General features: G+C 36.5%; 1 protein-coding gene and 1 long non-coding RNA gene across 3 annotated transcripts in view; one reads left to right on the top strand and one right to left on the bottom strand.

The window, feature by feature from the left end:
• Cap2 (CAP, adenylate cyclase-associated protein, 2 (yeast)) overlaps window positions 1-12,463 on the bottom strand; it is a 102,369-nt gene that overhangs the window by 57,089 nt on the left and 32,817 nt on the right. For both annotated transcript variants that reach the window (XM_013030427.1, XM_013030426.1), the window contains exon 3: window positions 8,080-8,157. In XM_013030427.1, coding sequence (XP_012885881.1) covers window positions 8,080-8,157 — 78 coding nt within the window. The remainder of the gene's footprint in view (window positions 1-8,079; window positions 8,158-12,463) is intronic.
• Window positions 4,184-12,463, top strand: part of LOC105996369 — a 51,407-nt gene continuing 43,127 nt past the window's right edge. Inside the window, exon 1 of the long non-coding RNA XR_001175603.1 lies at window positions 4,184-4,427. This is a non-coding gene — a long non-coding RNA (uncharacterized LOC105996369). The remainder of the gene's footprint in view (window positions 4,428-12,463) is intronic.

Consider the following 12,463-nt stretch of genomic DNA (forward strand, 5'->3'; position numbering starts at 1 on the left):
GCGCTGTGGCTCAAGTGGTAGAGTGCTTGCCTTGAGCTGAAGAGTGCAGGGTCAGTGCCCAAGCCCGGAGTTCAAGCCCCACGACCGACCAAAAAAAAAAAAAGATAATAATACTAAAGAAAAATGTTACTTTTCCCTGTTCCCCTCCAAGATCCACTGTCATTAACTTAGCTTTATCCCTCAAACCAAACAAAGGAACCTGAACCTGTCTTCTGTTCAAACTTGGTATCAAATAAAGTGCTGTAAAGATGACTGATTATATGTAAAAAACAAAACAAAACAAAAAACCACAAAGACACATCAACTCAAATGATTCTTGAAGTTCTTAGAATCTCTTGAGGAGATTAAAAAAAGAGGCACAAAATAATACCCAGAATGTTTCACAAATGACACATGAACAGAGGTTTAGCAGAGGCTAAGTTCAGGGCTTTCTAAGGTCATCAGAATGATGAATATGTTCCTTAGTAGAGGACAATGGTAGGGGAAGGCAGTGGGATTTGAGGCATGGAGATGCTAACCTGCTAAGCTAAGATATGAATACACACATGGCAAATGTGCATAAAACACAGGACAAATCATGACAAATAGCATCCCCTAATCTCCCTTTTTCCAAAGCATGATGACTTACAAATACAATAATAATAGATGTAGAAGTGCTCATTGAACTTCTATAGAATAGGCACTTAGAATCTTCTTAGTTAAAAAACAAACCCTGAGAAATAAACTAATGGAGGTCAGGAAATTCAAAGAAGGGCTTTAAAGAAATCTAAACCAATCACTTACAGGCAAAATTGATCTCATAACTGATTCCAGATATAGAAACACTGGTTCACATAGCAGCTAAGTCACTAAACCTGAGAAGAATGTTTTTTTTTTTTCTGTTTAGTTTTATGAGCAAGAATAAATGTCAATGCAGTTACATTCTCTTGCTTGCCACTAGAACGCTAAATATTAAACTGCCCCTGGAGAAGGATGTAGAGAAGAAAAGGAAATTAGGGGAATCTTTTCTTCTCTTTGAGAAACAAATGTCTCTCCTTTCAAGTAAATGAATTTCAAGTTTCTTTTGTATCCACCTCAAGAAAGAAGCTAAAAAGTGTTAGTGGATTTTGGTCTTTATTATTCCGGCCATGTTCATTTGCTCATGTTCGAAACATATGTGTTAAAAATCTCTGGGAGGCGCTGTGCATTTTAATTAGTTGGGTGTGCTGAAGTTCGTCTCCTTCTGAAGACAATTACATAAAATTTATTCTGGATTATTTGTAATGTTAGTAACTCAGAGAAGTGTCTGCACTTTCAATGAAGAGCTAAATCATACAAATGAAAAGAACAGCACAGTGACACAAACAAGGAACCTTCGCTAGCTAGTGCACATAAACACTAATATCAAATGATGGTTTTGTCATGTGATCTGTCTCCCAGCACATACAAATATAGAACATGACCATAAAAAGTAACGGACCATGCCCTCTACTAACTAATTTATGACAGCAGATCTAGACTGGAACGCCAGCTTGGAATTACCTTCTCTTCGCCTGCAGCTTTCACATATCTAGCTTTGTACAAAAGATCAAAGCCGTGTGGGGGCAAAGTAGACTTAATTTAAGGCTGATGAGCAAGTAGCCAATCCCAAAAGAATGGCAAAAATAGGTTCATCCACTGTATTTGAGGATATTTGTTGAATGACTCAGGGACTTCTTTGTAAACTTAAAAAAAAAATTATGTGGCAAGAAAAAAAAAAAAGCCCAAATCTTGTAGCTCTTCCAACTTTTTATATCAGAATTTTTGCTGGCCTGGTGAGCAGCTATTTAAATTTCCCTGTGGAGAATGAGAAATACTCGATAATTATTTTATTAAAAATACAAAGTGATCCCACCATGTAACTAAATGGGAAAATGAAAAATGCTCTAGTCAAATAAATCCATTATGTAGCATTTATCTTCAAGGCAGTCTGGAATTCTAGAAACCAAGTATGAATTAGTTGGTAAAACAAAGGATATTATCTTGCTTTATTAACCTTTAACCCCTAGATAATCTCCCAAATCCCTAGTGTGTGATAACTACTTCACTTCCTTTGGGCAGCCATTCATTGTTTAATTCATGTCTTACACAAAGGGAGATGAGCTAATGTGCCTTATCAGATTTAAAAAAAAAAAAAAAAAGGTCACTGTGAGAGATAGTCCAGTGCGACAGGATCTTAGCAAATCCTTTCTGCCTCCACAGTCCTGACTTTCAAAATACCTACAAAGCTACCAACCCATAGCCACAGCTCACAGGCTCTTCACAGATTTAGGAAGCTAAAGCAAACAGTCTGGGTAGAAGAATGACAGACTTACTCTCTTTCTGTGACCCTCCTCTCTGCATCCTGATAAACCAACGATTAGCTTTCCTGTTGGGATTCAGCGCTGCCTGGGAAGCTTCAGGCTGTCAACTCCAGTAGATCCTGATAATACCACACCAGGGGAGGCCTCTTGTCCCTTCTTGGGTGCTTTATTCTGCATTTACTAGCATCTATATCCAGCCTGGGCAACAGCCTTCTTGTGCTAACCAGGCTGTAATGATCAAGGCAATTTTCTTGCTGTGTGTGTGGAAAAGGAAAGGTTTCCCTTAGTTTCACTTCTGTATCTGCCACATGAAAAACTACCCAGAAAGCTGTGGGGTTACAGAACGTAATCCTCTAAGTATCACTCAGTCATAGATTTCATCTGCTTTACCTAGCTCGTTTGTGGGCAGCTGCTTCATTGAGCTTAAGCCCATGTGTCTTACCAAAATGAAATATCTATATTGCCCTTGGGTGCTTTTGAATGGGTGATAAAGGAAGAACAGAAAGTTTTTTACATATTTATGGAAAATATTGTGTTAATTTGGGGGAAAATATAGAGTAAGACACTGCTTTGACTCTAAGGTGATATGCTTTTCAAAATGGTGCAACTGGCCCCTGGGAAATACCACTGTCAAATGAAAATGTAATAGGATGACTCAAAGAAAGAATGCTTATTAGTTCTCTTATAGTTCTTTCTTGTTTTCAAGATGAATGCAGAGATTCTGTAACTTAAAAATTCAGTAAGTGAATTTAAATTTAAAAAATTAGATTGAAGAATCTATTCAAATCCTATCTATCTATCTATCTATCTATCTATCTATCTATCTGTCAACTCATTTTTTCCCCAGTGCTCAGAAGATTTTTTTTTAATTTAATTTAATTTTATTTGTGAACATACTGTACAGAGGGGTTACAATTGCATGGGCAGGATAATGCGTACATTTCTTACCAAGCATTGCAGCCTCCTCCTTTGCTCAGAAGATTTGAACTCAAGACCTTGTACTTGCTTGCTTGCTTGCTCAGCTGGTGCTCTACCACATAGTCTGTGCTTCTATCTTGCCTTTATGCTGATTATTTTGGAGAGAGAGTAAAAACTTTCCTTTGAATCACGATCCTCTGGATTTTAGCCTTCTAAGTAGTTAGTGTTGCAGACGTAAGCCACCAGAACCTGGCTGCATATATAACTCATGGCAGTTTTCTCAGTGCCTTGGTATTAAGAAAACATTCCAGTTTTGTAGCAATATTTCAAAGTGGCATTTCCCTTTGAAGCCAAACGTTACTTTATTGCATTGTGGTTTTTGTCACAGGGTTTAGACAATAGAAAATAGAGGCAGTAATCACAGCTAAGTCTTTCAAGAAGACTCAGCAACCTTGATTGAGTCAAAGCTGAGACATATTCTCAGATAGACTTAAGAAATACTTTGGAGTTTGGCTTTGTTTATTCATTTGCTTTCCTTTTATACTTTCCAGACGTGCCACTAGCACCAAGTAATGCTCTGAGATCAAAGTTACATGAATACTTTGGACTTATAAAACATTGTATAATTATTTGGCATCTTATGGTCACTGCAAAAAGAATGAACTCATTCTAACGGAAAGAAACTTTAAGTTACTTTTGTAGATATAGTTATATCTCTCTATTCATATACAAGTGCAATAAATCATTCAATTGCTAGATTTGAAAGTCTGTTTTGTCTTTTTCTAGATCTAGAGAAATGGGGGGTACTGATGTGAAAAAACTCTTCTGAGTTTTTGGAATAATAATACATACACATTAACAGAGACCTTAGTATAGTTAAACCAAGTGGCACACTAGATGTTTCCCGAGGTTGTGAATTCTTCCTTCAGGCACACAATGAACTACATTTTCCAGCCTCCCTTGCAGCCAAGAATTGCCCTGAGACTGAATGAAGATACAGGTGACAGATGCCACTTCTAGGCCTCTAGAAAATTCTGCCTGGAAGTAATCTTGCAGTTAACTCAAAGGCTATGGACCAAGAGAAGATAGGGCCCCAGTATGGAAGAAGCTTGCTCCCTGCCACAGCAGACTGATAACCAGAACCACAAGAGATCTTATATGAACAAGAAAAAAAAAAGGCCTATGTTGGTAAGCCTTTGAGATTTGGGGGCTTTTTGTTGAAACTAATGCTGAGTTCTCTCAGGCACCTGACTTTTGGCTGTTCTCTCTCAAGCATCCTCATAACTACTCTGCAGATAGCAACCATTGTCTTTATCCTTATTTTTAAAGATAAGACAACTCAGAAACTTTAATTGCCTTACTCCTGGTGATGTAATCAAGAAGTGGGTTTGGTTATAGTGTCTCTGAAGAAATGTACTGTTGGTTTTGCCAGGTTAATTCACCAATAGCCACCCAGAAAAAGATAGCAAAGTTAAGAGAGCCAGACAGTAGTATGTTATTCTTTTATCAGGCAGTACTGGGGTTTGTACTCAAGGCCTTGGCTTGTAAAGCAGGTGCTCTATTGAGCCATGCCTCCAGCGCCAACTCAGTTTTACTGCTACTTGGATTAACCGAGTTAATTCAGAGTTTCAAACCCAGGTAATCCCAAATCCAAAGTTTCTGCTCCTAAACACCTTCACATATTTAAAAAAAATTTAAATAAAAAAATTAAATGTTTATTTAAATATAAGAATATAAAAATGTGTGTATTTGTCATATATCATGTGATCTTTCCATACACATATACAATGTGCAATCTTTGAATCAGCATTCATGTAGCTATCTCTTCCAACATTTATTATTTATTATTATACATACTAAAATCCCAAACATTTCTACTGCTTAGTGGCTTGGACTTCTCACGCACCTAAACAGTGAACTGAAATCCCGCAGTTACTGTCACTAGGTTTTCTTTCTTAGTTTTAAACTGACAAATTATTAATGTATTTTGAACATTATACAAGGTATACATGTATTATGCTTTGTAAATGTGTACAATTTTGTCTAGCAGTTAAAACAAATTTAAATTTAAAAAAAGCACCAAAACTCTCAGAGGAAACTCTAAGCTCTTGCATTTATTTATTTTTATTTTATTAAAGTAACAGATAACAGATGATAAGTAAAGAAAAGCTGTGTTAAATGCAACTCCTTAATGCAACTACTTATTGATAATAATTTTAAAAACTAATTAAATAAAAAAAAATTCTTGGAGAAAAGGAAAAGAAATGAATCCAGGACCAGATCCTGTAACGAAGGTCATTAATGTACCCTTGAATAATCTTTTTCATGCTTATGAATTAGAAATAAATATATATCCCCTGTTTCCAGCTATTATAAAGATAAAGAATAATTGAGCATTCCAGGGTGGGAGTTTCTTGGAAATTTTCTCTACAAAAATCTTTCCATCAATTGGAAGAAGATTGGCTTTGCAAATCATTGCTAAAAATTCTAGATGCAAATACTGGAAGGCCTGAGATGTTCCTCTGCCTGCAGATTAATTTTATACATTACAACAAGGGAGACAAGAAAAGCATAAGATGTTCTGCAAATGTCTTGCAATGAGTTTTGTGTTGTAGATGTTATGTCAACAAGACAGGTGCTATTAAATTACAAGAGGTGGGCTGGGAAGGTGGCTCAAGTGGTAGAGCGCTAGCCTTGAGCTGAAGAGCTGAGGGACAGCGCACAGGCCCAGAGTTCAGGCCTCACGACCGGACCCAAAAATAACAAAAAAAAAACAAAAAAAAAATTACAAGAGGTGATCCAATAGTACATTGTGAAATCAATTCAGTGGGTCATGACCAGTCTTTTAAAAAAAAAAGAAAGAAAAAAAGGACAGAGCAATAGGATGAATTACGAGAAAAATAAGAGAAGCAATGAACATGACAAGAATGTGCTCAACTGTATGGTGAAGCTAAATATATTCACACACATATATATATTTATATACATATATGTATATATACATACATACACACATATATATATATTTTGCAATAGAGCTATTTTCTAAATTAGCTAGATGGTCTTTATGTTGTTCTTGATGCTTCTTTATATTTATATGTATGTTATTTTGTGCAAATGTCTGTATCTGAATTCTTTTATCTAAGATCAGAGATTATGCTTTTATTTATTCAATGACTGTAACATACAGGTAATGTATTAAAAGACATATATCATAATTAGTGGAAGCTTTAATCAATTCAAAAATAACTCCAAACAGAATTCAAATATTGGATGGATCATGTGTTTTTGATCCAATCTGCTATTTTTCTTCTTTTGATTGGAGAATTGAGTCCATTAATGTTTAGGGTTATTACAGAGAGATGTGTCATGTTTCCTGCCATTTTCTTCATTTCCTGTATTCATTACATATATATCGCATATATATATTCCTGTATATTATATATATATATATATGTATATATTCTTTTTCTATGGGGTTGAAGAATCTGAAAACATTTCTATTAGACAGACCTGTTGAGTAGTGACAGACAACACGATAAAGAAACTTCAAATGGAGTCACCATTGTCAGTCACAGCTGCAGACACTCCTGCTTCTCTCAGGATAGATGGAGGGGTGTGGATGGAGAAACTCAAGGCACATTATCCCATAGTCTTATAACAATTGTTTCAGAGTCCGTGATGAAGGGAATCAAAGACAAGCCATATTAGTTTTCTATTGCGGCATAGCTAATCAGTGGCTTAAAATAACACTCATTTACTATTTCATCTATTATTCCTGCAAAGGCAGGAATGAGGCAGGGTGGAGCTAGGCTCTCTCCTCAGACTCATGTGGCTGAGACTACAAATAACCACTGTAGTTAAGTTAGCTTTAAGGCTTTATGCTTCCACAGCATTAACTCTCAGTAGCAGAATCTGAGGCACCACCTGAAGCTTTCTATTCTGTATTATCTTCCTTCCCTGTGTCCAAATTACTATTAAAGATTCCTTCTCACCAGACAGGATGGCTTGGGCATCACTGAGGAGCTTATTGAAAAGCAGTCTTGGAGCCAGGCATAGTGGTTCATGCCTATAATCGTAGCTACTCAGGAGCCTGAGATTTGAAAAGCTCAGTTTGCAGCCAGCAACCAGGAGGAAAGTTCATGAGAATCTTATCACCACATAGGCATCAAAAAGCTAGAAATAGAGCTGTGGTAGAGTGCTAGCCTTGAACAAAAGGGCTCAAGGACAGCACTCAGGCCCTGAGTTCAAGTCGTAGGACCAGCACATAAATAAATGGTCTTAGGCCATATTCCAGACCTAATGAATCAGAAAGCACAAAGAAACCTTCTAGAACACAGATATTTGAGAAGAACCAATTCAGCCTGATTATGCTACTTAAAATACAGAAGCTGATACATGTACCTGAGGAAGTTACAGATAATCGTAGATATGAATAGTCTTAATAAAAAAGCAATACAAAAATCAGAACAAAGAATTAGTAGTGAGCACTTCCTGGGTCATAAAAAGTTGTGAGACTAGTATAAAGAAAAGGATACAGATGTTTCAAATGAGTTGACCTTCTACACTGATGATATCCATTGTCTTAATATAACTTGGCCATAGTCATGTGACACATTAGTAATTCGGAGGCACATTACATTTGTAATGCTTGCTTATCTACTGAGATTAAGAAGATAGAGGAACTATTGACAGCATGATCTGGATTGGAGACAGACCTCCATGTGTTATACATCTCATTTTTGGCTGTCTCTGCCAGGAAATGGTTCTGCTGATAGCCTGGGTTAGGCCTACTCTGCCCATTCAGTAGGCAGCACTGTTTCTCACAATATCCACTTACCTCTTGGGGTTGTTGGTATTGAGAGGCCATCAGAAGGAAAGCCCGCTGGGCCTGGAACGCTCCGTGCACCATTTCTGCCTATGGATAAAGAGAATGGCAGTTTGAGTGTCTGAGTGCCTAAACAACTCCTTACCATATAACCTAGCAGGTCCAGACCTAGAATAGACCCGAGGAAAAAAATGTAAGCAGATATTCACACAAAAACCTGTGTTTGTGGCAGCATTATTCACACTAATGTTAAAACAGTATGAAATGTCCACCAACTCATGACTGGATAAACGAAGTGTGATATTGCTGTAAAGTAGCATATTATTCAGCCTTAAAAAGAAATATAAGACAGTCACATTCTCCAACATAGGTGAATCTTGAAAACATTATGCTGAATGACTGAAGCCAGTCACAAAAGGGCTCATTTGTATGATCCCATTTATAGGAAATGTCTGGAATAAGCCAATCTACAAAGTAGATTAGTGGTTGCCAGGGGCTGGCAGGAGGGAGAAATGGGACATGAACTGCTGATGGGTAGAAGATTTCTTTTGGGGGTGGGGTACTGCGAATGTTCAGGAATTAGACAGTTGGTGATCACACCTTGGTGACACAGTACACTAGAACACATGGAATCATAAGGATGAATGTTAAGATATGTGAATTGTATCTCGACAAAGCTGTTTCCAACATTTGAGCCCCAGTTTTCAAAGAGGAGGGTGTCTCTCTTTCCAACTCTGCTCAAAATCTGTTATATAATTTCTATTGGGGGTTCGGGATTTAGCTCAGGAAAAGAGCTCTTGCTCAGCAAGTGGAAGGCCCTTAGTTTGGTCCTTAGGCACTACAACAACAAACATGAAAAGCTAAATCCAAAGACTTCCTTTTGAAAAGAGAATTGTCTCTAAGACATCTCCATGAAGATCTGTTCACTGGGTGTCAAATGAACCCAGAAAATATATTTTAGTAACATTTAATGTCTTTCATTTTTTTTATTATCTTTAAGTAGTTGTACAAAGAAGTTCCCATTCTACAAGACTGTATACGAATACAAAGTGTCTGATAACATTGTCACCCATTGCTCCTAACCCACCCCTTCTCTCGCTTTTCTTCTTCTTTAAAGATGGAGAAATGGAGCTTAGGTGATTACATAAATTTCACACTTCACAGTATTGTGGAATAGTAATACTTAGAGTCACAGACATATTTTCACCTTCACAAGGCAAATTGTTATTATCATGGTCTATAAAGTTTGTGAATTCTATGAGCTTTGACAATACAATTATTTCTTCCTTATCAGGTAATATTTACATTTCTTTCCTTTTGCTTGGTGTAAGCTGTTCCTTCTTTCCCTCCATTTGATGTCTTAATAGAAGGGCTGGCATTTAGACTCAAGATTACACTCCCACATAAAAAGATATACATTTGGGAATGACCTTAAATACATATTCTCTTCTCCTCACTCCCTACTCACACTAAGTGTACCAAGAAAAAGTAATTTTAAATACCCCTACCACTCAGAATTAACTATATCTGAGTATTTGACCTATCTTTAGGTGTAAGATAATAGTATTGACTTGGAATAATTTGTTACAAGTAGCATGCTTTGAAAATTAAAGCTTTTTTAAATGCTTGACATCTTAGAGCTAATCATGATTAACAGTAGATGAATGTCATTGTAATCAACTATTAAAAACCAATGCAGGTGGGGTGGGTTGTATAGCTAGAAAGTACTTGTATAGCATGTGCAGGGTCCTGGGCTTGATCCACAGTTCCACAACTATTCAGAGACTTACAGACTAGAGTTATACTTAGTACTATTTTTTAATCATAATTGAATAACATTAGAGATGAAAAAGTAAAAGAACTGTAAAACTTCAAAGAAAAGAATTTCAGCAGTATAGATGTTATTATGTCCTAAATTATCTTCCTAAGGTTAAAAAAGGATTATAAAATAGAAAGAGATTGAAATAATGACATGCTTGCATTGCAAACAACATGCTATAATTTTCTACAGTATTGGTTGACTGCTTGCTGAGAAAGATGAGAAAATAACTTCTTACCTTTTCCCCTCCATCCATTTCTGGTCTCCTACCTTCCATATTTTCTAGTTATTATTTTTATTCTGATAAGTTTTTGTCATTGATAGACTATCTGTAACCCCAATTTCCACAGTTGCGTAAATGTTCTACATTTAAGCAAATGGAATGTGGTCACCACCATTTAACCACTTCTGGGTAATCTGAATATTTTGTCATTGGTTGGATATTTGATATTGAGTATTTTCAATGAGGTTGAAAATACTCAGAGTTGCTCTCTTCTCTGAGGTTTAAGCATGCCTCCTTGCTATCATCATGCCTGTGTTATTCTGGGTGGCTTTTCCTTCCCCATGGCTCAAGACGAGATGATGGCATTTGTCCAGTAGGAAACTGACTTACTCTGGTTTGATTCTGAGAGAATTATTTCTTTATCATTGAGGTTTAACAGCTTTATTATTTGGCTCTTGAGCATTTCTATATTACTTTTCTTTTTTCCTTTTTGGAATAGATTTGGTCCTTTTCTCATTGCAGGTAAATTTCTTACTGTATTTTTCAATATGTTTTCTGGTCTATTTATGAGAGCTTTTGCTAAGTGATTCTAGTACAGAGAGACACAAAGGATGTATATTTTCCCTTATATGCAGAGGTTAGATTTAGCTTATAAACTTTCAAGTAAATATGTTAGGTGGTATATGTTAGAAGTGTATACAAATGTATTAATTAAAATATGATAGATTCAAGAGAGAACTTGAATACTGCAATTCCTTAGAAAGGCAAAGTTAAAACTCAGTAAATTAAAACACCAGGAAGTGGGTACTTCAAAGGGGTTGGGGTCAAGGGAAGGGGTATAAGAGAAGAGAAGCAGGTAAGAATGTAGTCAAGAATCTAGTATATATCCTACAAAATTAAGAACAGGGAAGGAAGGGGTGAATAGGAGAGGGATGGTGACAATGTTGAAAGGGGTGACACTGATCAAGATACACTGATCAAGATATCATAAACTGCCTTATTAAATGGCAACTCCTTTGTACAACTACTTAAAGTAAATAAAAAGGGCAAAAAAGAGATTCTAATGGTTGCCTCACACTGATTAATATATGAATGTCTCCACAGATTTTAGATTCTGTCCTTAATTACATTGCCTACCTAATTTCATTGTTACCTGTGATCACATATTTTTCTATTGTTAAGCAAAATTTCAACAAGTCTCACCTATGTTAAAAATACAAACACTTTCTGTGCATTAATGCTATATTTAGTTTTTGACTTGATAGATTTTTCCATTCTGTTTTTTTATTCCACACATCTCTATATGTTTAAAGTTACTTTTATACTCTTGTTGAATTCTCAGAATATACATTACATTCTTATTAAACGGCCATGTATTTCTGCTGCTTAAGTTAGTTTTCTTCAAGGATGCTACAGTTTGGATCTAGAGTGTCCACCAAAAGCTCATCTATAAAGGGTTGTGCCATAGTCCTTAGTGCTACTGGGAGGAGCTAGAATCTGAGAGGTGGGGCCTACTGGGAGGTCTTTAGGTCTTTGAAAGGGGGACCTTGATGGGGATCCTGGCATCTTGTTCTCTTTTGCCTCTCATTTTTTCCTTTTATTGCAGACCATGAGGTGAACAAATTCTTCTGCAATAGATACACTCTTTTCTCACAGAACCAAAATCCATAAACCAATGGATTAATGATTTTCAGGCATTTTGTTTCAGTAATGAACACACAAAAGAAGAGTTGGAGCCTTTCTACTTTGCAGGCTATGCTGTGCCTTACCACATGACTTTTAGCTACAATGTTGATCTTTTTCATCTTGCCCATGCTTAATTCACTATGTCCAGATAAATGTTTTCAGATAAAACACAGGTGATTTCTTGAGTCTCTTGAAACCATATTGGAGATCAGTGTATTTTCTTTTCCAACAGCAGCTGGAGGTGAGATGCTTTGTGTGGTCTCCTCTTTTAATGGCCCATAGGAACAGAGAACAGGAAAAGGAATTGCTCCACAGTGGTGGTGTCCAAGCTTTATTTAAGTCTTTGGGTGCTGCTTGCTCTGGGATTTTCCCCCCTTATGAGATAGGCTCTTGCTATGACACTCAAGCGTGTTGGGAATTCTATGTAGCTAAAGCTGTCCTCAAACTCCTGAGCTCCTCTTGCCTCAACCTTCCAAGAGTTAGAAACCAGTATTGCTCAGCTGCTGTCAGTTACTGGTCTGTATTGCTTAGATTGTGGTTTTTTTGTTGTTTAGTTTCTGTAAGGAAGTTGATTTATTTTACTTTTTAAATCCTGCATCTCCCTCATCCTTCTTTATTTGTGGAAAGAGAATTATTCTTTCCTGAAAAGAAATCTCCCCCAAGAGAAT

This window comes from Dipodomys ordii, unplaced genomic scaffold, assembly GCF_000151885.1.
Source record: "Dipodomys ordii isolate 6190 unplaced genomic scaffold, Dord_2.0 Scaffold130, whole genome shotgun sequence".
In the NCBI taxonomy this organism is placed as follows: Eukaryota; Metazoa; Chordata; class Mammalia; order Rodentia; family Heteromyidae; genus Dipodomys; species Dipodomys ordii.